The sequence below is a fragment of the Phoenix dactylifera genome, chromosome 3 (genome assembly GCF_051530095.1).
Source record: "Phoenix dactylifera cultivar Ajwa chromosome 3, Ajwa_hap1_PhDact_Kaust_v1.1, whole genome shotgun sequence".
Lineage (NCBI taxonomy): Eukaryota > Viridiplantae > Streptophyta > Magnoliopsida > Arecales > Arecaceae > Phoenix > Phoenix dactylifera.
In genome coordinates, this window is record NC_143192.1 from 33544998 (window position 1) to 33572826 (window position 27829).

The following is a 27829-nucleotide window of genomic DNA, read 5'->3' on the forward strand; positions in this document are numbered from 1 at the left end:
AGGAGAACGGATGTCTCATTTTATGGAGAACCTCTGTCCTACCAGAATTAAAACCTTGATCATACATTGCCTAATTAGAGTTTTATACCATTTTCACTAACAAAAGGTATACAAGAATTTTGCAACTTATGGTATATGCCATGCATCATGCATGGCTGCCTCTGCATTTGTGAGTAAGATTTGTTTAAATAAATAATATTAGCAGTGAAATTTATAATAATTTAATTATTTTAAAATGTGTTAAGCAGAATATTCAACATTTTGTTCTGTCGATTTAGCTTGCTGCTTCCTCTGCCGATTTAGCTTGGAATTAGAAGATCCTGCTATTCCGTTCTTTCCATATACGCCAGCTCCCTGTGATTATTAAACTTTCTAGAGCCGGAGACGCTGTTTCACAGAGTTAATAGCTAACCACCCTTCCCATAGCTCGGAGTAATAAGCCGGAAGCTGCATACGTTCTTTCTTGGCAGCATCAGGTGGTCGGTCGTCTCCTCGCTTCGTCTTTGTTTTTTTTTCGCCAGTATCTCGGCTGCAAGAAGTTTGTTATTATAACATAGCAAAAATTTTTAGGGCTCATTTGGCTCGCAAAAAAAGAAATAAAAAAATGGTCAACAAAACAAAATATACAAATATCTCGTGTTTGCAGATTGACGACCTGAATTGAGAAATTAGTATAATGTAAGCTCATAATACCTACCAACTTTTAAAAGAGTGAAATTTTCGTATTTATTTTCTGAAGTTGCTAATTTTTTGAATTCATTTGTTTATTCTCTTGGTCACTAATTTTATTGAATTAAATAGAAAGCCTGGTTTCGTGTCGTGATAGAGCCATTTACAAATTTTTTTTTATAAATTCCTATTTTCACAAAACTTCCTGTATGATTTATACAGCTCTAGTTTACTTTTTAGCAAATAGCAGAGGCTGAGGGATTCAATTTTTGAAAAAAATAAAATAAAATCAAGTACTACTCCTAGAAATTTAAAAAACATCCGTCCCAGTTGTTAGTAAAGTGAGATATAGATATCATGGAAGTAAGATGTCGGATTCTGTGTTGGATATTACCTAATAATTCAGATAGGCCGCAGCCATCATGCTTCACGTGAAGGAGAAAGTGCCGCTTTCTCCAGTTGCCAAGGACGGGCTTGTAGGGCCCATCGTCACAAAGGTCTTGGCCCACTGATGTACGACGAGGAAGCCATGATCGGAGGAGGTAGCATAATAATAACTACAAAAAATAATTCCATAGTTTTGACATTATCTTCATTTTGAATAAAAATTGAACCAAGTGGTAAGGATGCATATAGAATAGATGCCCATCTCAAATTTATACTAAAAAAATACTCATATTTATATTAAAAAATCATGATGTTATATCCGGTTCCACACATAAACCTGAACACAAAGGCTTTTGTATCATTTAAGTATTATCCTGTTATAACAGTTTTTAATGTTTTCATTGTACATCCAAATAAAAACTGATACTTTATAAAATAGTTCTATTTGCTCTTATCTATGATAATAAAATTATAATCTAATGGTGCAAGAGAAAGGGTGCCCACCGATCGAATTGGTACTTTTTTCTTTACATTTTCAAAATATTCATCCCTGTTGACAAAGTGATTGATGACATGTAATAGAGTGATCGACTTATGCACATATTACTGCAAAAAAAGTTAAAAAAAAAAGAAAAAAAAGATTGAAACTTTATCAAGAATCAGGAGGGGAAGGCAGTTACTCCATGATGACGATGATTCAAAGGGAGTGGATGGCCAGAATGAAAACGGAGAAAATTAAGGGCAGCTGAATGAACTTCAAAGATGTCTCAAAGGTATTTTGTTCTTTCAAAATGATGGGCTAATAGCGTTGGGTTGTTGACAAGTGTTAAACTTTTAAGTCATTTTGAAAATTTGAAAAGCTAGTTTAAAAGTTTTCTTTGAATCATTTTGAAAATTTGAAGGATTAATCTAAAAAAATTTAAAAATAAGATGAAGTGTATAAAAACCGTGAAACTGTAATTTTTATTTTATTCACCCAAATTCCCTTATCATGCAAGAGTCTCTCATTTTTATTTTTATTTTTATTACATTTGAGATAATTGGCTATCCACCTGGTGGACAATGGTGGGTCCTTCGGAGTAAAATTCATAGCAGGACTACAATTGGTTTAGAGATGTAATCACACCAGGCTTGATTTTGGATTTAACTATACTTGGTTTGAAAATAGTTTTGAGCTTGAAGTCCAAAATCATGCTTGATTTGTTTGCCATTATTTCAAGCTCAACTAAAGCTTAATTTGGAGTCGAGCCAAACACAAGCGCAATAAGCTTGATATTTTAATTGAGCAGAAATCAACTGGAGATAAATCAAACTCAGTTCAAGCTTTAACTTGATTCTTAATTTCACGCTTTGTTTCAAAGGTTGGTTCAGCCCTAAATTAATATTGATCCAAAGAATAAAAAAGATACACCACTTACAACCTTAATTTAATGATTCATTATATATAAGATGTACATTAATCTTTATCCTTAAATCCCTTCCGTAAACTATATGAAAGTGAGTTACTTTTTAATTTTTCAATTTAAAAATGACCCTAATCAAATTACTCCATTAAATAGCTCATAATAGTTAAATTAGTTCTCTCACTTAAAAGGCTTAAATATTCCGAAGTTCTATAAAACAGGGATCATAATATTGACGAACTTTGAGAGAAAATTTGATTTAGAAAGAAAGTAAGAATTCAGAACTTCTAAGACGATATATTAAAATATCTAGAGTTTAGAAACTCTCAAGGGAGGAGAAAGAGAGACTTGTTTTCCGCATTAAAAAAAAGTTAGTATTTAAATATTTTTTAACTTGAGATTTTTGTGTTTGGTTGAGAATCTGGTAAATAGTTATAAATCATTCCATCTCGCAAGAAAGTTCCCCTTGAACCGTTCTTTTCTCAGAAAGATAAAACAAGTATTCTGAAAAATTGGTACAGAACAGATATTTCATGTTTGGTCTTTCTAACCTATTTACCCCACTAAACCGAGGGGAAAAAGTTTTCTATGAAAGGATGGCATAGTTTAAACCAGATTCTCAACCAAACACAGCCTAAAAGATTGTGCTTATTGACAATTGAATTTGCACTTCTCTACTCTATGCACCATTATTCACTTCAATATCATCTGAAAAATTAAAGATCTGGACACCACACAAAAAATAACCAAACAGGAAACTAGTCTATTCTTGCATCTTGTGCTATTCTTCTCATGAAAATTGAGCACTATTTGCAGATGATAATCTAACAGATGCATAACTAAAGAATTAGGACTGCATAAATTTCCCAAAAAAGGGACTCACATGGACTAGTTACATGAAAGTTCTTGTTCCTTTCAGATTAAGAGACTGCTCTACAGCTACCACTATGATATATTTGCTTTTACACTAGCAAATACAAACCTATTAATTCCTATTTTCTTTGTAGATCTTCTGTTCCGCCATTAAGAGAGATCATGTTCTGTTTATCAGTTCTGAAGCTAAAAATTCTACACCAATGATTTGACAGGTTAGAAGCAGGAAAAATACCAGAGCATCCAGTGTCGCACTTCCATAACATCAAATGCCAAACAGAAAGCAATTTGAATAGCAGGGGAGATATAATGCACTATCTTCCACCTCCATCGGCTGCCTGAATGGATTTATCTGAATCTACAGCACAGGTTGCATCACCATCATCAAAGCTTAATTTCAGATGAGCATCATCAGACAGATAAAACAGGAGAACAAACATACTGGTGGCTTGAGAGGTTGACAAGTCATAGTGCTTATGCAACGGGCACCAAGATATGCAGCTTCTTCGCAGAAGTCAGAAAATACCGCTGGGACACCCATCTCCTTGATAAGTTTCTGAAAGACATAGCATGTGTAAGCTGTATGCAACTTTTCAACTTACCTGCAGTAACTAGTGCAGCGTCTCTAAAACATTGTACTGCAAGCAGCAAAGATGCAATGTTTGGTGATTATCTCGAAGTCCACGCAATTTGATGATCATTCAAAGTTTTTACACAAATAACCAACTTGGAAAGAAGCATGAAACAAATCAACAAATTCGAGGGCATAGTGACCAAATTTACGTACATGAAATACAGTAGTGAGGTCATGCCAACTATGCTTCTATACAAGCATGCAAAATAGCAGTTCATACATAAAATGTTATTTGAAATTGTATATAACTATCACCACCCTCAGTAATAACAATACAAAAGAAAACTTAGAAACAGAGACTCCCGTGTGGGTTTCAAGGTGTTGAAGCAAGTTTGTGGAGAGCAATACTGCTGTGCTTCTTCAGTTTCCCATAGAGAGAACACTTCGAAAAGACAATAACCAGAAAATGAATGATAATAGCTGAATTTGTATATGAGCAGGCTACAAACAGTAGAAATGTCGTGGGCAAGAAGAGAGCTTAGTGATGGTATCTTAAAGACAGCAAATGACACAAAAATACTGCAGTGCAATCAGAGGCACATAAGGTAACAATAGACTCACAGTTTGCCCATCACAGGCATTGTAAGGCTGATAGATGGTAAGATGAATGAAATTTTTAACAAGCTAAAGATAATGTGCAAAATCAGGAAAAGGCTAACCATTATGTGATCAAACTTTCAGCTCAGGCTTGATTTGCACATGGCACAGCTGGCTTAAGCATTTTGGGGTGGTTTTACCATCAATCAAATGAACCTAAATCTGACATTGTTTTGTCGAGAAAGTAGATATCCCAGATAATAGAAATCTCAATTTCATAACAGTAAGAGGACTGAGGTCATGCCAAACTGCAAGTCCTCCTTGATTGAATGAATGTGAAATAAGATAATACCTAGTAATAATCAGGTTGTCCATAGAGCAAAATTGGAAAATACTATCCCCTATAGAGATATTTAAATTAACAAAAAATGGTTAGGCTTTGCTTCGAAAAGGGGGCCACCAAAACCAAATTTCTCGAACAAGGCCCAAGGTTCTTATTTGGGAGCAGAACTAGCTTGATGAAGACAAATATGTTGAGAAAGACAATTTATTCTGGAAAGAACAAACTTTTATCAAGTAGAAATATTGTACAGATCCAAGACCTCCCCATAAATGGCTAGCCGGAAGGTATTGTTTATGTGCCTTGGCCCTGCATAAGTACCTAATATCTTTCGAGCAGACAACCAATGTAAGACTAAATATACGCCCGAACAAGTCTTCACATACTCCCCCTACTTAAACCCTAGCATCCTTGCAAGGTTAGGAGTCCAGATCCAATTAAATACAAATCAAATCAAATCCAATCACAAATATTACAATCAGCTTGTGGTTAGCCTCAAAAGGGCTAATATTGCAGTGTCTCCTAACCCACATGGGTTATAGGCCGGATCCATTCTGATACCATTTGTAGACACCCAGGTACTCACGAAAATGGCTAGCTGGTAGGTATCGTTTAAGATCCTTGGCATTGTATAAGCACGCAAGATCTCCTCAAAGCACAACTAATGTGGGACTAAATGCACACTTGCATGGGTCCTCACAAATGTGGTCTTCATTCCTAACAAGTAGAGGAGCCCACCCATGAATTACAACAACAATCATCAACAGCCAATAATGGTCATTTGAGCATGGCCAAAAATCTCCTCATAATCAATATGATGCTCTTGATTAAATCCAAATGCCACCATCTTGTAAAACATGAAGAAAACATTTGGATCCACATTATTAAGGGATACTTGCATAACATATGGATCATGATCACTTTGGAAAGAAATTAGATACCAGGTCTGTGTGCAGCAGATTGTATTAAGCTTCTCAATCTTAGCCTCCTTGTAAGAGATAAGTATGTGTACAACAATCCATATGAACATACAAATGTAAAAGGACAATGAAAACTCAATTAATTAGCACCATTGAAGGTCAGAAAAGGCTTAGGAGTCATTTGATCACAGATAATTTTGAAAATGCTAGCCGTGCCTAGGAGAAATCAAAGAGGTAGTGTTGTCATCTATAGACACCTCAGCAGGACACTGCTGAATGAAAATGTTGAGAAATGAGATGTTGGGGAATTCGCAAAAGGTCAAACCTCCAAATAGAGGTAGATAAGGAGCACAAGTGGGATTCAGAAAAACTGATGACTATAGTTAGGAAGGACATAAAGATCATGGAAGGTGTGGAAGTGAAAAATAGGCAAAAGAGAGGATGGCAACATTTCATGGGCAAGACCGCTGGTTAAATACATCAAAGAAAATGGAGGCACACCCATAAGACAAAAACCAATTAAGCAACTTATATTTACTAGAAAGGTGATATCTACCAATAAGAGGAGAGAGACTAAGAAAATAGAGAAAGAGCGAAAGAGAAAAACTGAGCTCCTATGGTGAAGGAAAAGCACCTCTGCAGTATTGCTTCACTAGCGAGAATTAAGGCAATACGAGTGTCATTGTTCCAGTGGTGGGAATAGGGTGCAAGTAGCAGTGGAGCTGCAACTGGCATGCATGGAGAAGAAATGGGAGGGCCCAGGTTTCAGGAATGAAGATAGACCAATGGATATCGATTTATGGACGTCTATTGGCAAGCTTAAGGCAAAGCCATGAAGGAGAAGGGGGTACAAAAATTATCGCAAACAAAGAGCAGTAAGGAAGCTAGGGTTTTCGTTTAAAGGGGATGTAGCATTACTTTATAGGTCAAGGCCATCCATCGAAAAGCAAATTATATGGCTGTTGGAACATCTGGAAAGGGCGTTAACTGTGGAGGGTTTTTTTTCCTTTTTTCTTTTGTAGTAGAAAAGCAGTGCGATGCAAGTTCTATGGAATGCTATGAAATATTCTACAAATGGGACTCACCATGCTCTCCCAAGACCCATAATGCTCCACTGAGGTGCTTATGAAGTTGGGTGGTTTAGTCCTAAATGGATAAGAATGCGGCAGATGCTTCCCAGAAGCCTGTGGTCCCAGTAAGAAGTTTGGGTCCTGTCATCCTTGTTTTGTTTTCTGCCTTCTATTTGTCTTTCTTGTTTAGTTACTTTCCTTATTGCATTTCTTTAATAATACTTTAGGTGGGAGGCTTCCACCTCTCTCCTTATTCTCAAAAAAAAGTATCTAATATAAAACATATATATGATGTATATTAATGCTACACATGTATAAATTTTGTAACATACATGTTCACTGTTTATGAAGGATTCAGCTTGAATCCAAGCTCAAGCCTAAACAGGAGATGCCCAAACCCAGCCCCAAAGCAACCAGGCCTTGACTTTCTACTCATTGGAGAAACACTGGTGACTACTTAGTGGTTTTGTTAACTATAACACTCATCTCATTTCTTTGTTTGAACTTTGCATTATAGCACCTCCAATCTAGATAATTCTTGTACCTTCTCTGGAGCAGAGCATCATTTGGTAAAATTCAACCCTCTGGAACATCATTTCGTAAAAGTCAACCCTCTGCATATACTACATTCTTAATGACCAATCTGGTTTTTTAAAGCAAAACTTGTATGATCCAACAAAGTTTCAGGGAGGCATTTGCAAGAGTATCAGGGGAAAAAATTGCACTTACATCTTAACATTTATTCTAATATTAAACCCAAACTCCAAACTGCCTCTTTGTTTGTGAGCCTTCAAGTCATTTGTCTCCAGATCTCTCCCTCTTCAAACCACTATAACAAAACCCATCTTAAATTAAAATGCCCCTCTTACTTCTTGCTCATGGGAGAGAAAAAAGGAGATGTGCACCTCCCAAAATTGCGGGGTGTAATTATCAATATCCAGGTTAGGTGATAACAACCATGGATACTACCTCCCATGTGCATTGCATGGGCTAGATTCTAGTGCTTATTGTACTATCCATATTTACAGTCTTTTTTTTCTTGCTCATGCATATTATAATCATTCTTTGTATGACAAAGTTCATATATAGGTGATATATAAAAACCGTAGATTGTGTCATTCAATCATTGGGCATCAGTCCTTTATATAGTATACATTGTGACTCATGCCCTAATAAAACACTGTTTTCACTCCAATAAATGCTTGTAGTTTCTTGATGCATAAGGTATTTTGTTCTTCCTTCAGAAAAGAACAGCAAGTGCAATTTTGTCATTACAAATTTGGAACACAAGAAGCATCAAGTACATGACAGATCCTAATATATGACAGGTTTTAAAGAATGGAAACATGTACAATTAGAACCAAGTATGAAAAAGCAAAACTTTCAACTAAATGTTCGATGCTTCATATGTAGATATCATACATGGCAACAATCACATTATGTCATTGTAAATGTCAACAGAATAAAAATTCAAACCCCTGTAAAATAGTTAGAATTGATAATGAACTCAAGAAGAGTGAAAGTTTGTGAGAACTGAGAAGACATACAATTGTTGGTAACCAATTGGAATAAGCAGCAACACCAGCATTTGGTGCAACAATCAGCTGAGGATAGGAATCCTGTTAAAAGTTTGGGAGAAAGTTAAGAAATAACAAATAACACATCTAAAAGATTTGGATATGCACAAGGAAATTCAAATTTTTTCAAAAGATCAGACATAAATGTGGTACTTAAATTGATAAATATCAACTCCTTACATATATGACGACTTCACACTTGATTTTAAGCTAATTTTTTTGGGGTAAGATAGAAAAATAATTTATGAGCTTTCTATGTAAAGAACAAGCTCATGAAAAACACATGATAGGGTCATTCTTAATCTACAGGAACATAGCATAAATCTGAACATACGAAATCAAGTACTACACTTACTCTCTGGGAATTCACAGAAAGCAAATAGAGTTAAAGCTAACTTGCCTCGGTTTTATCTATATCAATTATCAGGATCAGGACTTCACATGTATGGAGCTTGAAACAATTTAAGTTGAAGATCAAGTAGAAACTCATTGACCACCGAGCCTTTTATAGTAAGGACCTTTTAGATTAGTTAAAAATTTAAGTCATTTCTTATTAGATGAAAATATCATATTGATGCCTCTCAAATCTCTTTGGCTATCTCAAAAAAGGTCACAAGCAGATCCAAGGTTCCAAATTGTACATGATCTATGTAGATGAGCAACTCTTCGATCTTGACATAAGTGAAGTATTTCTCCTTCCCTTGAGCCCTTGTAAAGGATTTGAATGTTGTTGGCATGGGAAGAGTTATTAAAAATCAACTTAGTAGAAGTAGAAATATCTCAAGTGTTTAAGTTATAAATTTTAAAATTGGAGTACAAAAACAAAAAGATACCAACAAAAATATTTATTACCGACAGAGAATCAACCTAAGGTTTGCCGGACCAATCGGTACCATACCATATCGGTAAACCAGTATGTAGTCTTGTACCGTACCGATACTTGGTACGTCTCGCCATCGTGTACCGTACCGCATACCGACATTGTAATGGATTAGTACCGATATGGGGTTTGGCACTGAGACAGTGAACCTTGAATCAACCAAACAAGAATTAAAGTATAAAAACATAATGTGACAAACTGTGCATCACTTAGATACCAGTTTATATAAGACTTTAGGCTTACATAATAGATCAAAAATAAGACCCTTAAATCAAAAAAATATGACGAATATTTAGGATTTCATAAAATATTAGAAAACTAAAAAAAGATGTAAAAAGATTAGTAAGGCCAAATATGCAGCATATGATAATTTATATGATAAGCTTGAGTTAGAAAAAGTGAGAATGAAATTTACAAAATAGCTAAAACTAGCGTAAAGAAAACTAAAGATATTGATCAAGTTAGATGCATTAAGGTGAGGATAATAGGATAATCAGTGATCACTGAACCAACCCAAATCAGCCAGTTCAGTTCATACCGAATCGAACTGACACCAAGTCAAGATGGTTCAGCAGGTCAAATCAGTTCGGTTATAAAACCTCCACCTTTGTTTGATGGTTCAAGAGCCTTCGAGAGCTCTCTCATCCACTTAGACATGGACACCGCTCACTCCCCCATCTTTGACGCCGACCATCACCGATAGGCCTCCCTCACTCCCTCTCTCTCCGCCAAATGCCGCTCGCTCCCCCCTTTATAATGCCGACTATCGCCAATAAGCCTCCTCCCACTCCCCCGTTCCTTTGTCTCTCCATTTGATGCCGCTTGCTCCCCTCTCTTCAACAATGTGACGTCATCGCTAGTAAGCCTCCCCTACTCTCTCCCCCTTCCTCATTCCCTCCCTCCCTCTCCATCCCTCTTTCTTCCTCTCTCTGCTTCTCCCTCTCCTTGTTTCAGTAATGCCTCAGAACGGCATGGTGCAAACCTATATCATGCCGAACTAGTCGCCGACCGATATGAGCCTTAGTATTGGTCCAGCAGACCTGGAGGATACTAATGAAAGATGAGGAAATTAAAGAATGATGGAGGTATTATTTTAAAAATTCCTAAATGAGAATCTTACTGAAGAAATATTTATTGAAAAAGTACAAGCAAGAAAAGGCCGAGGTTTTAGTCTTACAATTCATAAAAGTGAAGTAGATAGCTTTCAAAGAAAAGCAAAGAGGTAAAATATTACGATTGGATGAGATACCTTATTAAGGTTTGAAAGAACATGGAAGATATTACATTAATTGGATTGCTAACTTATTTAAATTATGAAAAATAAAAAAATAACAAATGGGTGGAGAAAAGTATTGAAGTACCAGCTTATAAGAATAAAAGTCATCTATAAATTATTCTAACCATGGTCTGTTGTGCCGGTACCGGGCATCGGACCGGTTGCCCTATGGCACGGGTCGGTACAGGCCCGCATCGTGTCGTGCTGGGCTTGTACCGACACAGTAGAGAAGGTGGGGGAGAGGGCGAATGAGAGGAAAAGAGAGAAGGGGAAGAGAGAAAATGCCGTGCTGGGCTCGTACTGACACAGTACGACCGGAACCGTCTAGTTTGGGACGGTTCCGCTGACCCTTGTTCTAACTATCAAGAGTTAAGCTTATGAATCACACAATGAAATTATAGAAAATGATAATTGAACAAAGATTAAGAAAAGTAACAACAATTTCAGATGACCAATTTAGAGTTATGCCTGAAAGATCAACAATGGAGGGTATCTTTTCACTTAACAAATGATAGAAAAATATGAGAAAAAGGAAAAGTCATTAATGATCTTTATTGGATTTAGAGAAAGCTTGTTATAGAGTGTGAAGAAAATGATTTGATGGGCTTTAAGAAGGAAAGGTATACATAAACAGTATATTGAACAAATTAAATACATGTATGCTGCCATTAATAAGTGTTAGAAGTTGTTGCAGAACAATAAATATTTTTCTAGTCATACTAAGCTTACATCAAGGATTGACAAAGCTCAAATCTTTTTGAATTAATTATAGATAAACTCAGCTAATATTCAGGAAGATAGGGTGTTTGTTATTTGCGGATGATATAGTATTAATTGATGAAAAAAAACTAAATTAAATACTAAATTGGACTTATGGAGAAAAACTTTAGAGGATAAGGGCTTAAATTAGTACAACACAGACAGAAAATATGAAATATAAATTTAATGAGACTAAAAATATAGAGGTAATATTAATTAAAACTGAAGGAGAAGAGATATCACAGAGAGATAAATTTCATTATTTAGGATATACTGCACAAAATAATTGAAAAATAAATGAAAAGATATGTAACAGATTTAGAGCTGGTTAGATTAGATGGAAATGTGCATCTTGAATATTATGTGATAGGTGCATATCTTAGAAATGAAAAATTTTATAGAACAACTAAAGCTACAATGTTATATGGGTCAAAGTTCTAGGCAATAAAGAAATTACATGAAAGAGAAGAGTGTGGAAGAAATAAGAATGTTAAGATGGATGTATCATAAAACTAGAATAGATAGATTAAGAAATGAGCATACCAAAAGAGTTGTAGGAGTTGCACAGCTTAAGGACAAAATGATAGAAAATCGAGTGAAATGGTATGGACATATGCAGAGAAATTTCAAGAAGGTTCTTGTAAGGATAGGTACTTTAGTTTGTGTTGTAAGTTGTTAAAACAAAAAAAGGGAGACCCTAGGTAACATGGATAGAGGTTGTAAGGAATCATATGAAGAAACTTAGAATAACATCAAAGGTGACCATAGAAAGGAACACTTACTGAATAAGGATCCATAAAGCCGATTCCACATAGTTGGCAAAATGCTAGATAATTATGATCATAATTATGATACTAATTTAAAGCAAAAGGAAGTTAGAGTGATATTGTTATCTCTATGTAATCATTAGATTTATTTCTTTGGTTGTCGTTTCAATATTTATAATTTATTTGTCTATTGAAAGTAAAATTTAATGTTAAAGATTTACTCAATATTTGCATGGAAAATTAATTTAGCAAGCAATCTGATTAATTACTTCTAAAATAAAATACAAGAACAACATTATAGGGAGTTCACTACTACCTAAAAGAAATGCTAGATCCTAGAAGAGTGTTTGCTATTATCATATATGAATCTGCAACATGTACACTCACAAGGCAGCTCTTCAGAAAATGTCATGCACAACTTACAAAGGTTAAGTTTCACTTTGCATTTAATGAATTGATCTGGTAGTATATTAGTAAAAACTAAGTAGTAAGATGGAAATAACCTTTATTATATCCATATATCTGTCATGATAGAAACCCTTGTGAAGCTTTAGCACCACTTTAGATGTTTGTCCATTTGATCCCCCAGTATCAGAATCCATGCATGAAGATTTACATGGGCAGCTCTCCTCAGAACACTTAACATATTCGCAAAGCTCTAACATCATGCCATCCCTATTAGCCGAAATACAATAAGAAATAGGGTCAATTGAAAGCAACTAGGAAAATAATGATTGCTCTATAAAAGAAAACAAAATTATAGATGAATATTTAGCTCATCTTATAGATGAATAATGATTGCTCTATAAAAGAAAACAAAATTATAGATGAATATTTAGCTCATCTTATAGCCAATTAAAAACAAATCAGCATACACCCGCACACTAACAGGTGTGGAGAAAAAAGAAGTATAGAGATAATTGTGGAGATGAGACTATAACCAATAAGCTCAAAACAATTTATTTGTTAAAGGTTCTAAATTTCTTCTAGTCATTCACAATTACAAAGGTCATACTTTCATTGTCCAACCATTCTCTTCCTGATCCTTCAACATGAATTCCTTCCATGCCTTCTCAAGTTACCCTCCTCTTTTTATTCCTCCAGGCAAATTCTACCTCTATCCAAACTAACACCTCCTGTCTTTGCTGTACATAATTAAGCCATATTGAATACTTTCCCTTCACTTGCTAACCCCTAGAATACTTCCTTCCAAAGGAACCAAAAAAAGAGCATATATAGTAAGTAGTTTAATTGCAATATAATAGATGACAAATGGTAACCAATTCTAAACTTCTTTGACCGTTTATTAGAGTGATAAGCACCTCTAACATGTCATACCTTCCTTTGCCAATGCCTAAAAGGATTAAATCTTATCACATACTTGCGATCTACGATTACCTCACGATGATATTTTGCCTGCACTCATGAACATTGACCGATTAACTATTTTAGATTCTTCCAAACCAAAGTACGCCATACTGTACTGACCCAGACGATATGGAGCATACCATACTGTACCGGTTTAATACCAGTAGAGGGGCATACCAATACTCGGTACACCGAACCAACCCCCACATCAAGCGTACTGCCACAGTAATAGCATGGCATTGGTACGAGACCTGGTACCGAGACGGCATACCTTGCTCCAAACACTCTCACTCACTTTCTCAAGTTATTTCTCTCCCTGTTTACATTTAAATCGCACAAAAACCAGAATCTCAATGTTTTGGAGGTATGTAATATTTGATACACTTATGAAGAAAATATCAATTGAATTTTGGACGTCTCCTGCCAACAACTTAAGTGCTTACAATGTGCAACTAGAATCCATATATTTTTACTCACTGTACTTGCACGGAACTACCAAACATTTCATTGCTGGTCCTCGCCATGCTGGATGTCAATCATGACCGACAATGTGGTTTCTTAATTCAAATGACCACTCAGGTCAAGCATCCTTACTGGCAAGGTCTAAGCTAAAATCCTCACCTAATTGTTGGTCATCTGATCATCTCTGACTATGTTAAGGGGTGTGTAATACATAAATGAAAATCAATATACAAAATAAAACTTTAAAAAATGGAAAACATATAGGCTCATATTCTCAGTGATTATGTTCGTGATATATAAATGCAATTCTCTACACTTTTAATTGCATTTCAGAATATTGTTACCTGTGTTGTTTAAAATCTTGACTGCTATAACAGTTCTAGAGGTCCCTCGTCATGTCAAAAATAATATACAAATAGTCAACAGCAGTTATTCCACTATGACAGCCTGATTTGAGCCTTCTAGTGTTTACACGAAAGCAATTATTTTATACTAATATTATACTATAATACAGGATAGTTTATCTGAAAATTAATCGGCAGACAGCATTTTGTAGCATGAGACTGATTTTTAACTGATTATCCAGTCAACATGTTATCCCAATAAAAGTCGAGCAACAAAGTGGAATGGGCAAATAAAGGCCAAATCCTAGCTGCCAGTTAAGCAGAATTAGATATTAAGCATATTCTGTTGCATTACTTTTCATTTGACCCCTTTAAATCTATATCTATCCACTTTAGCATCACTACCTTCAGTATCCAATAGAAGTCAAAACACAGGCAACCCAAACCCAAACTTCATTCATTTGTTACACTTGATCAATTCATTTAAACTAGTGTTTCAGAAAGTTATAGATAATTTTTTTAAATATATAGGCATGAGCAACCGATATACAATAAGGAGGGGTGCTTCTCAGAAATCTATGGTAAATCAGTAGATTGTGGAAATGACAAGCAGTCAAAATAGAACACAGGAAGGCAGATATAAAGTAGGGGGAAACCCTCTTAAGATCTATGATGATGTGTGTAATTTGTTAAAATGCTGACTTGGCAAATTTTAAATTAATAAAATTAGACATCATGAGTAAGAAAGAATACTCTCTTAAATATCTAGCATGAAGTGAGAGATGAAAACCAACATAAATTGGGGAACTGCTGGTCCAACAAGTTCTATTTGCAGCTGAACAGCAGGAAAAAGTGCCCGCAACTCTCCAAACACCGCAAGTTGCCAAAGCTCTTTATCAGGACCTTTAGACATTGATTTACAAAATCAATTGTAATGAAAAATTTATGAGAATATGAATAAAATATAACATATTTACATCCAAACATTGATTTGCGATTATATTTTGAATAGTAACTTGAATATGGAATTATGGGCCTCCCTAATGATAATAGAAAGTTAGAAACAATTGAGATCAAATGCTTCACAGAAGAAGAAGAAATTTGAAAAACAGTCTGATCCTACTCCACAATTAACTCTTCATAAGCCAAAAATGTTTCATTGGTAACCTCAAATATGCTCAGTTGCTTAACAAGAAGAAGACTTTTCTTTAAATTACAAGAAGCAGATAATTTTGTTATCTGAGCACTAATTATTATGAAACGTCAAAGTGGATGAGATATAGCAGACATCAGAAAACTAGCCTTGCAACTACATCTAGATGCGTTGAGCTCCATCACTAAGAGTTTTACAAGAATATTGTAAGAAAAAACTATCACTGATAATTCAATAATAATCCAATTTCTAAAATATAACTCTTACATATCCATAATCAGGAAGTTTCAAGAGTTGTTACCTAAATAATGTATGCACAATCTGTTGCCAACTTCTGAAATTAAACTTCGAACAGCTAAGAGTTGATAGCAGTGGTATATGGTAAGTGGCTGTAAGAGAAGATGACAAAGCTAAGATAGACTAATACAATCACACAGATTTTCTATACTCATTGAAAAGAATATTGAAGTCACGTAAAACATTGTTTTCAACAGTTCTTACGGATGTGCAATATATTATATAAGTCCTTTTAAAAGAATTTTGGGTATAAAATACCATATGAAGATACAGAACACCAATGACAAAAAGAGTTGACTACAGCAGATAAAACTTTGGTAGGCACTCTCAAAAAATTGATTCAATATAAGGGTCTTTTAATATATTGACATCAAGTCAGGTGACTAACCTAACTTTTTTCTTTTAAAAAGATAATAGCTTTAGCTTGACTAAGAATACACAGGTAAAGAATTATAACAAGTGTTGATTATGTTTATATGAGCAAGGATTAGTCTGTCATATAAATGTATTATATTGTACTAAGCCAGCACGTCATATGCGTTGGCAAGGAAAGATTTGTGACATTGCCTAAAAGACACATAACTAGCACATTATGGGCCTGTTTGGATGCCCCAACAGCTAATCTCCATGTTAAATATTCTTCAATGAGAAACTTCTGCCAAATTAAGTTGGTGATCAATAAAATAGAGGAATATGAGGAGCCTAAGATTCCATTTTTCCTGACTTTTATAGTAAATCACAAATTTAGCGGTTTCTATTATCCCTAAAAAATTGGAACAACTGATTAGTAAGCCCCTTCGCTCCCTCAAACTCCTACTAATCTTAATCAACAAAAATACAGAATATTGCCCTGCAGGGTTTTAAATACCAGTGGGACAGCAAGGCTTCCACCGTCCCAACTGTCAGACAAGGCACCATGCCAAGTGTCCAAATGGGACAAGTTGGGAAGGAACAGGAAAGGGACGAATATCCACCATCTTGAGTCTGGACATGTGTATGGCAATCCACAATATTAAGAGAACCGATGCGGCATATTTGCCTCATGCTATAATGACAACATGTGGGACATCTTATGGAGAGACAGCATTGACAACATAAGATTATTCTCTAAAAAATTCTTGTTCTCCTTGTTTCTGTCTTCTTAGACGATAATATTATGATCAGAATAGTTATAGGCTACATATTTTGTTCAGAACATAATCTGGAGTATAATGGGTGAGTCGGTGAGAAGAAAATTAAATATGACATGTCTATACCAGAAGCAAAACATCTATCTAGAAAGGGGTCGAATTTTACTATGGCTTGCCAAATGATGCATAAACTATTGTCTTGTTTTTGGCTGACAACAGCAGGCACCAGTTAACACTATCCTGCAAGTAGACTGTCATTACAATTACATTTGGTTTAGAAACTATAGCCTTTTAATAATTCAGTATACGCTGTTCATCAAATAATTCCATGATGAGTTTTAGGCCGCAGAAAGCTTATGCAATAAAATGGCAATTGGCTAGCACATGCAGATGGCTTACCGTTCCAAAACTGTCTGAAAAAAAAAAAGTTGAACTTTGTGTACCACAGCATGCATTACTAACACAAACTAGAACTAAAAACAAGTTATGGAATGTCCAGAAATAAGCTTCAAGGTATATATATTGTAAAATTGAAATTCTGACATACCCAATGAAGTAATAAAGCAACTGGTGAATCAAATGGAAGGCATCGCCATTCATAATAATCTTTCCAACTCCTCAAACAAGTTGATAGTGGACTTTTTGGTTCTGTTGCAGTGAAATAGTAGTAATCAAACAAAAGGTCAAAACAAGGATGACAAGAAGCAGAAACTTACCAGTACATGGGCATAGGGAACTTGGAAGTTTCCAATCATCAAGTATCCTGCTAACGAAATAGTAGTTAAACAGACATATAAAAAACAAACTGCCAATTGTTTGCAAAGAAAGGCATAAATTAAACTTATATTGCATGAATATCAAGTATTCTTGATCGAAAGCAAGTATTCTGATTTCAATATTTACAAAATTCAGAGGATTCTCAAAAAGCCCAATTAAGATAATACTATCCTATTGAGGCCGTGTTTGAATTCAGGACAGCTAACTTGGGGTTGGTTATCTTTAACTCTAGAGGACCCTTATTCACTTATTGTTGGTTAGCAATATCCCTTATTTGGTTGAAGTTTGAGGGTTAGTGGGATAAATTGTGGGGAACAAGAATGAAAAGTAAGAGGGAGAAGAGAGCTCCATGGTTTGATCTTATTTAAAACTTATTTCACCAAGGGGTGAAATAAGTTCGCACAAATAAGCATCTTTTTCGTTGCACTGACTGGGCGAACCTAACCTGGGGAAATAAGCTGGTGTCTTGGATGTTAATGGATAAACCCCACACTAACCCCCATTAACTTGGCATCAAACAGGACCTAAGTATTTTAGCTACAATAATGAAAACATGGTTGCAACGTGCTGATAAGGATCAAAGACATAGTTCTTCCTATCCAACACTACAACTTTAGAGTGTTGATTTATCTAAAACATTTTTGTATCAAGTTTTTTATTTTAACATACCATGAGCACACTAATTAAGGATTTGATCTAGATCTGTCAATAATTAGAAAGCTGGATAAGTTACTATGTGCACAACATTATCATAAAGGTTGTGCAAGCGTAAACGTAAAAAAAGAGGTAACTGATATTGTTTATTTGTGACTGTCAGCTGGGAGCAATGTCCTGATCAATTTTATTAGAATCAACCTTCATCCTGTAGCCTGAGTGCAGCTCCTGTCCAATACTTGGGACTAAATATAGGAAAAAAGCAACAAAAAAAAGAAAAGAAAAAAAGTAGAAAATGGAAAATACAAAAAATACAAAAAATTGTAGGAAATACATAAAAGATTGTTTGAATTATTTTTCTATAAAAAAAACAGCTGTCATTAGAAGAGAGGTGTTTCATCTGAACATGATAGGATCATTGGATGGAGCAAAGACAGCATAATTTTCAGTTTTGTCTGAAGTATATAAGTTGTGTTAGCACTTAGCAACATAAGGAGTAAGTTAATTTCCAAAAGTCTAGCGCAAAAACAATCAGGTGACTGCATGATGTTTGGATTAAAATCAATTCTTGCCATTATGGTATGTCATCTAAGTTTCTCTAGTATATCTCAGAAATATGTTGAGGAGGCAACAGGTTAAAGGCATTTAAATTGTCATATTTAGTATTGATTTATTTTCCCATAATAGGCCATGACGAGATATTAGGCATATGTTGATTTCCAATATTTCTGTTATTCTATTACTATCAAAAAAATGCCTAGAAAAGAAATTTCATAGATATTTAAAACTATGTTAGAACTGCATAATTATGTTACATCTCTGCAAAATCCACATTTGGTGTAACTGAGTTGGTTTTGATTTAGAAATAAAAAGATTTAATCTCTTCAGAAATATTGTCTATGCATCCATTTATCGCATAATCCAACTCTTCCTTGATTACAAATTCACATGAATTTCTTTCTGTTTAATGTAGATGAGCCCACATCAAATGGCATTTCAGCAATCATGTATAGCTTGGAGCTCTGAAAATGAGTGGATCCATTAACATATTGTGTCAAACAAGACTTGAGAAAGAAGAAATAGTCCATTAAGAACCACAAAGTCTACATTATCCCTTCAAACCTAAAATTAGAACTGTTAACTAACACAAGGACAATGACATATTCGAACAAGTAACATTTTAATATTTTATATTTATAACAGTAATAAAAAAAAGGTAAAATCTTTGAGAAACCCCAAAGAACAAGTCATGTAATGACATAGAAGGTTGTTTTTTTTTAAAGTAACAAGTCATAGTAGGCAGTTTCCCACGATGCGCCAATGAAAAATATGATGGAGAAAAACCATGAATAATTGGTAGAAACCACTGCTGGTTTACAGCTGCATTCTGATTTCCATAGCCCAATTTGGTGAAGACCCTTAGACATTAAAAAAGAACATCTCGTGACCTGCTTTCCACGCCCATAGTAGAAAATGGAAATAATGTAATTAAAAGGTAATTGACTAATTGCACAATATAGAAAATGCATTACTTAATTAAGATTCAAAGAATATGAAGCAGAATACATAATATTGTTTTATGGTTAATATAGAATCCAGGAATTGTGGGCAAGGCTGCTAATTGAAAAGAAAACAAACGTATTTTAGAACAACTGTTCAGGCATTGATTCTTAGAAGTCAATGTCATGACCATAAAATGAACAAATGTGACTGCATACCATAGAACTATCATATTGTGCATGAGTCAGTGCAGAATAATAGTTTTCACGCATAGAGAAGGTAATTTTTGGGATTTGTTAGAGCATTCAAACAATCTGAAACTACATAAAAAGACATAAGATTCCATGAGAGAGATATGTACCGATAACAATAAGAATGCAACAAAGTTTACATCAAGGATCTCACTCTGCCCTTCATAAATTAGGTGAAAGTGGACTTTTAGATAATAATTCTACTAGCTAAACCTTTTGTGCATTAAAATGTGCCTAAACTGGAAGAAAAGAAGATAATATTGGAGACAGCAAGGAAAGCTAACAACCAGGAGAATTATTGACATTTAACCAAAAATAGGGATCTGAAAAAGACATACAGTGTCAAGCCTAGCCGCTAACACAAGCTTCCTCAAGATTGTTGAAACGAAGAAAAATTCAAGTTATCACAACCGCAAAACTTTGTTTAGCAGATGTAGATTGAAAGAAATCAAAAAAACTTGATGGAGACAAAGTCCAGGAATTCGTTTACTCTGTCGAAGAAACTTGTTGAAAAGATAATGATCAATGAACACAACTGTGAGCTCAAACAACTAAATATTGCAAGCATGGAATGCCGTACCGGCCCGTACCGGCCGGTACGGGCCGGTACGTACCGGTCCGGTCCTAGACCGGTACCGGAACGGATAAAAAACCGGTATTTCCCGGTTTTTTATCCGAACCGGCCGGTACGGGTGCGTACCGGCCGGTTCGGGCTCGTACCGGCCGGTTCGGAGCCCGTACCGGCCGGTACGGGCCTCGTACCGGTTCGCACCGGTACGATTTTTTTTTTTTTTTTTAGAACCACAGCGCCGCGCGCTGTGGTTTTTGAAACCACCGGTACCGGCCGGTACGGACCGGACCGGACCGGTACCGTACCGGTCCGGCCGGCCACCGGTACGCCGACCGGTACCGGTACGGCGGACCTTGATTGCAAGCAACCAAAAATTCAGATTAGGAGTTCCACTTAATGACAAAAAAGTTGCTATAAAGCAATGCAGCTAGAACAATATGCAAGAGGTCATTTGAAACAAAAAATTCTGCAGAGACTAGTGGATTATCTGTAGATCAGGAAACAAAAATGATTCTAGCTTTTGCAAGATTAGCCAGTAAAACAGGAGCAAATCCTTGGAGTTAGCGAGTTGCCAAAAGGCTCCAAATTGATGGGGACTTCAGCTCACAGCTTATATAACCAACTTGAATATTGAAACCAAGGTTTACCATACTGGTCGGTGCATAACGACCGTACCACACCGGTAGTATGCAGTACAGAGGGTGTACCAACACTCGGTATGCCAAACCAAGTACTATACCAGGTGTGCCGACATTGTAATTGGATGGTACCAGTATAGAGTCCAGTACTGATATGGCGACCCTTGATTGAAACTGATCTAAAACTAGTAGAAAGCTCAAAAAAGAGGATAGTAGCAATGTTTGAGAAGTCACAAGTCTCTTTCTCATATAAGGCAGCGCTGCTGCATATAGTTAATCAATTATACAATATAAGGAGATAATGAGACAAGCCTGTAGAACAGATTTTCTCATATAATGGACTCTGATTAGGGTCTGGACCTGCATATAGTTAATCAATTATACATACAAGGAGATAATGAGACAAGCCTGTAGATCAGATTTTCTCATATAATGGGCTCTGATCAGGGTCTGGACAGCACAAGTGTCACCAAGAAGTGCAAAAGGAACCAAAAGCTGAAAATATGTTCATTTTATTTTGCATACAGCATGAATGCCGTTCCTAATACCAGTATTAAAGTAATTAAGAAAACAGGCTTTGAATATGAAAACAGGACAACATGTGTCGTTCTGATGATATCTTCAAGAACAGACTTCTCAATCCAGATTCCTTTAATATAACATAAACCAGGACTCAGATCCCCCATTCCATGTGTCCACATGGTATTCAGGCTGTGAAACCTGCTCCCAACATATTGTTTTTTTGTGAAATTGGAGTCATAATTCCAAAGCCCTGGTTCTTGAGCATCAGCTGCAGCAATATTATAAAACTTCAGCATTTTATGAAACCGAAAAAATTAAGAAAATATCAAGGCATTGAACCTTTCTTATGATGATAGAGATGGAGATATATGGGATATTTAAAAAAAATCATAATATTGAAAAATAGTTTATTGCTGAAATTGCATTTGTTAGATTATAGTTTGAAGCAAGGTCTACCGTACCAACCCATACCAATCATGCCGTACCAATACGCATTGAGGTTTGGTTGGGTATATGAGTCAAATCATCCGTACTAGTCCAAACATAGCAGAACTGCTCCATACCATCAGGTATTGTCCGAAACTAAGGTGCATAACGTACTATACTGATCCGTACTGGCTAGTTTCAGACAGTAATGTGATAAAAAGTAAGAAAAAGAAAGTCAAGAGCTATCTCTGTACATGGTACACATTATCATACCGACCGTACCATACCAAACTAGTAGATCCCGCTATGGTACCCGACAACCAAGATTGAAGACCTTGGTTTGAAGCTACATAAGTTAATTTTCTTAAAAATGAAATTAGCAACATTATGTTTATAATGTTTCAAAAAAATGAAATTCAAGCAACCAAGTTTAAAAACTCATTTTTGGTTTCTACCACCCACCAAATAATTTTGTCTCACAACTTTGCTGGTTTTAGAAGGACCCGTCCGGTATCAATACTTTCTGAAAGAACATTTATAAATATCAAAATAATTGAAAAATCCAAAATAAAGAAGAAAATGAATAGACATCATCCTGAGACATGTTGTACTACTTGGAACTTTAGGTGCATCAAGTTATAGTAGATTCATGCCGAAACAATCAAAAGTTATATTTTCAAACATAAAGAAGAAAAAGTTAGATTTCACATCAGCTAAAATTGTAACATATCATTGGTTATTTGATGAAAATGTCAATGTCTTTGAGACTTAGGCTCTAGAATATTCAAATCTATCAGCAAATTTACTTCTTTAAGTTTCATTGAAACCCTGAATCAAAATGTTTCCAATTCTTCTATAGACTTGCAAAATTCAAAATAAACTTTATAAAAAGCTTAACAATATTTGAATATATGAAGAAATGAAGAAAGCTATAGAAATTCACATTTACGAAATAAATTCCGCTACATCAATTAGTTTTAGCAATAACTAGACCTAGTTATAGATCAGAGATCAGTTCAAACCAAAATTGAAACATTTTGATTTCAATATCCAACTTTCAACTAAAAGTATGAATCATCTCTAGCAAATTACCACTTGATATGTGTATATCAAGATCGGAGGAACCGATACCGGACCCCATACCGGTTCCTCGACAGGACGGTACGGGCCGTGCCAGGCCCGTACCGACACAGTGAACAGATGGGAGAGAGGCAAAACGAGAGAGAAAAAGAGAGAGCAAGGGAGGGAGGAAGAGGACGCTGGAGGAGGGATGGCGGAGCCCGCGAAGGGGCCGGCGCCACGGAAGAAGGCCGCTTAAGTAGCCGACCCCCTATTTCGTTCGATTCGTAAGGGAAGTCGGCATATCGATTGCCGACTTCACTTATGAATTGGCAAATTTTTTAAGCAACCAACTCCTATTTCGAACAAAACAGGGGTGGCCGGCCGCTTAAGCAGCCTTCTTCCTTGGTAACGGCCCCCTCGCGGGCTCCACCGGCGTCCCTCCCCGCTCTCTCTTTCTCTCTCTCTTCCTCTCTCGTTCTGCCTCTTCCAGAGGTCGGCCGCTTAAGCGGCCCTTCTTTCCCGACACTGGCCCCCTCGCGGCCTCCGTCAGGCTCCGCCGACCCTCCACCAGCGTCTCCTTCCTCTCCCTCTCCCTCCCTTTCGCGCTCGCTCTCTCTTTCCTTCTTCTCCAGCTCCGAAAATGCGTCCCATTTTCTGAGCCCGAACTGTACCAATGAGCCACCTGTACGGTTCGAAACAGGCGAAACCGGCCGGTTTGGGTCGATTCCACTGACATTAATGCATATCATTGCACATCATTCAAAAATCAACAAATTTTTAATTATTATCAAGTCCCAAATTAAGGACAACTTAGAAAAATATATTATAGTAGCTATAGGAGTTGTACAAATTAAGAACAACGAAAAAGAAAATTGATTGAGATGGCATGAATACGTACAATGAAGATCTGAGGAGTCTTCTATAAGGATACATACTTTAGTTTTGTTAAAACTAGGAAGAAAGGAGGAGGATGGAGGCTGTGAGGAAGGATATGAGGAGAAATTTGTAATAACATCAGTGGTGGCCCTAGATAGGACTACTTGGCGAATGAGGATCCATAAAGCCGACCCAAATAGTTGGAAAAAGGCTAAATGATTATGATTATGAAGTCACAAATTAGAATTTCAAAATGTAATGTTTCTTAGTCTACAACAATAAAGGAAGATAACTAAAAGATAAAAACTACTTGACATAAACTTTTGCATCTGACTAGAATATACAACAAAAAGCATGCTACTGCATTGATTCCGATATCTAATATCTAAGTCTAAAACTTAGTACTCACCAATACATCTCTAGGACAATTAGCACTCTCCGATGCCTCCCCACTGAAAATTGAGAAAGGACACAATGTTGAAATTTCTCCATGTTCCCAAATTCATAATTTCCTTGGAGATACTAGAAGTTGGAAAACTCTGATACCCCTTAACTAGATAACATGTAGGCCAAAACATTAAATTTTCTAAGTGCTTTCAATCTTCCATGCAAATAACATCCCTAATGAACTCCTGCAGATAAGGATTCCCGATGCCAACATAAAAGAGCTTGATGATTGGGGTTCTAATTACCCAAAACATTGTATAAATCTAAAATAAATGATAAACCTCTAGTATCCCGTCATTCAAGCAATACGTCCAAGTGTTATTAAAAAGTTTTTATTATATAATTAGTTCATAAATAAGTTAGAATTAATTGAAGAACAATTTTAGCTATTGTCATGGGAGCAGCTGCTTTAGTTGTCTGTATCACCTACAGCAATTCAGAACTTATCAACTCTATATAAAGAGCACATTTGGCAGCATAATGAAGTTAGGTATTCGCTTTCAATAGATACTGTTTTCTAATCTTTTCAAACCTTTTAAAGTGGAAAACACAAAGAACTGAGAATAAAATTTCTGAGAGTGCTTTGTTGTTTTACTGCAATTAGCCAAATACACTTGTGGGCTGACAGCTATGACATGAGAAGAAGTTTGACGAAGGAAATCAAGAACCAAGCAACCCATTAACTAAGGGCGACCACCTAAAATAACACAAATGCACACACAAGCACAAGACACAGGTAGTTCATTCATTAATAAGGTAATCATACCATCAGCAGTAAGAAAGAATAACATATACATTGCATACTAATAGTGTACAGACATGAAGTCAACACTGTGAGTCTCAACTTCATCCATGTTAAGAACTGCTATTTGTTAACACAACATGCTTCAACACAGCCAAAGCTGATGTTGCATGCAAAGAGTCTAGATTTACAAAAATATTTTTTTGTGAAATAAATAGATATAAAGCAATTTCTTAAGAAATTACCTCCAAGCTTTGTTGAATATTAAGATTAATATGATTAAAAAAATAAAATCTGAAATAACAACATGGTAAAATCAGGTTTCTTTTGCATGCACCAATTTCCTTATAGTGAATATTCAGCAATCAATTGGCAAAAATTTAAATATATCGAAGCACCACTGATGAAAAAGCAGAACAAATGGAGAAAAAAATACAGCATCCTTAGGTTTCAATATTATCTACAACACAAAAGCTGTTATTTTAGTATAATAATAGCAAACAATTCAAACAAACACATGCTAGTTACCGAGCGTATCACTTCCATAGAGAATGTAAAGGGAAAATCATTCAAGAAATCTGCATGTCTCATCTGTTCTTCAAGCCGTGCACATTCGTCTTTATGTTCATTCCAATGCAACATCTGGGAGAGGAAAACATGTAAGACGATGATCGTACGTATCCTATTACATTCACTAGCATATATGGTGTGAACACAAGAGAAATACAAAGTTTTTTAGCACTGATTATCTATACTGAAATATGCAATAGTACCTGAAGAATTTTTCCTAAGTTCTTAAATAGCTAATAAAGTTGAGATTAGTAACAATAAATTGTGCACCGGTCCTGCATATTGAAAGTGCCTAGATAACAATCATCAGATTCAAGGAAATAAAGGAAAAAAGAATTCCACTCTTTGCATGCAGCAACCTCCGATATATAAGATACATGCAGGATCAGTATGAAAAGCATGGCGCTCTCTAAAATAACATTGTCACAGTATTATATCTACCCATAACTCTCTAAAAAAGACATTGCAGTTTTCTATACTTTTATTCTAGAGCACCATATTTACATGAGTATTGTCCATGCTGGTCCCTTTACGCATCCTTCTAGCCTTTTGTTTCTTCATTTTTTGATATTCTCCTCTTTCCTTGTCTGCTCTTGCCCCATTATGAGCTTGAAAGAAGTAGGTTTTGGTTTCTTCATTATTTTTTCAATATATAAATCATATTTTTGACAAACTCTGACAAATTTTGCAGTATTTTATGTTTATCATATGTAGATAGGGCCACACTGTAATTTTTTGGATTTGATTATTATTATCTTAATCCTGTATCAGGTCATCAGATATCCAAATGTAAATATATAGGCTATTCCACTAAAATTCCTCTTATAAAGTAAGTTTTTCGACCTCGGCATACATCAGAAACCTGGAATCAATCAGCATGCGTCGTAGGTCATATTTCGATGACACATGACAGTCATTTGTTCCTTTTCTTTTCTGTTTTTCTTTTTCCTTTTTTTTTTGGTTGCCTTCAATTCTTTGCCGAATTATGGTCGGGTTAGTGGGGAAATTTGGTTAACACCTGATAGGCGTATTTATTACTGGTACGTTGAATAGATAGAGATTATCATCAGATTTCACCCACCGTTCTCTTGAGTATAGAAATTGGAGCAAGATCGCCCTCGAGATGGATCACTTATCCTTTTTGTTATTATCTTTCACCCGGAACAGACCCATTCAAGAATTTTTTTAAATAACCCTAACACGTATTTATTCTACTGTTTGGAATTCTCATGTGATCATAAGCGTAGTCTCTGCCTCATAAACCAACGAATCATATATTAATCAAAAGGAAAAACGAAAGTAGAAGAGATCTTAGCAAGAAAACTAGAACAAGAGAGAACCTGGTGGGAGGGGGAGCAGTAAGCGACGGCACCGCAGAGGCCACAGCGACGGGTGGGCGGGCCGGAGACGCATGGCCCTCCCCTGCCCCTCGCAGCACACTCCATGCCCTTCTCCCCTTTGTCTTTGCTTCTTTTTTTTTTTCTCAGAAAAACACCTAGAGGCAATGCTCCGGGATCTTGATAGCTTGAAGTAGCGCTGTCCCCTCTCCCTGCTTAAACTTGGCCGTCCGACCGCGAATTCAGAACGTGCTTCCTCTCCTCGGAGCCCCACACCGGCTACCTCGAGGTGATCTTCGACGGGAGAAGCAGCTAACAAGGGAGAAGCAGTGAGTTCTATAGGCCCGATTGGGGAGTTGTTGTTTTTTTTTTTTTCGGTGAAGTAGAGCTTTTATAAAAAAAATATTTACTGTTCAATAACTAAAAAATTATGCCATTTCAACATACGTTTAATAATCAAACTGCAAAAATATTTTTGGTATGATAAAATGACCATAAAGAATATTATATAGCATTATACAACAGAGTATAATAAAATATAATATATATATTTATATATAATATATTATAATATTACTGTAATGTAATATAATATTATTATAATATAGTA

The 27829-nt window shown here is 35.8% G+C and overlaps 1 protein-coding gene across 7 annotated transcripts; it reads right to left on the reverse strand.

The window, feature by feature from the left end:
* Positions 1-117: 117 nt before the first annotated feature.
* On the reverse strand, positions 118-27585 carry LOC103717001 (zinc ion binding protein). Of its 7 annotated transcripts, XR_015976226.2 has the most exons (13): positions 27223-27579; positions 25841-25954; positions 19622-19725; positions 17563-17609; positions 17394-17494; positions 15721-15808; positions 15061-15169; positions 12596-12767; positions 8381-8452; positions 3775-3888; positions 3568-3690; positions 1064-1226; positions 118-529 (listed from the first exon to the last, which is right to left on the reverse strand). XR_015976226.2 is itself a non-coding variant. In XM_088718057.2 (12 exons), exons 1-11 carry the CDS (start codon positions 27325-27327, stop codon positions 3598-3600), a joined length of 1119 nt encoding a protein of 372 aa, XP_088574183.2. In that variant the 5' UTR covers positions 27328-27585; the 3' UTR covers positions 118-529; positions 3568-3597. The 7 variants fall into 7 exon arrangements, 5 of the variants coding, with proteins under 5 accessions (XP_088574183.2, XP_088574185.2, XP_089785699.1 ...); XM_088718057.2 differs by lacking the exon at positions 1064-1226 and having other exon boundaries at positions 27223-27585; XM_088718059.2 differs by lacking the exon at positions 1064-1226 and having other exon boundaries at positions 3568-3684.
* Positions 27586-27829: the final 244 nt, after the last annotated feature.

Bases quoted from the DNA above. Each gene is read 5' to 3' on its own strand.
- LOC103717001 (XM_088718057.2), bottom strand. From the start codon at position 27,327: ATGGAGTGTGCTGCGAGGGGCAGGGGAGGGCCATGCGTCTCCGGCCCG. The intron at 19,726-25,840 runs GTAACTAGCATG...CGTGGAAAGCAG, and splicing joins CTATGGAAGTGATACGCTCG to GTCACGAGATGTTCTTTTTT. The intron at 3,691-3,774 runs GTATGTTTGTTC...CCTGTGCTGTAG, and splicing joins GTCAACCTCTCAAGCCACCA to ATTCAGATAAATCCATTCAG.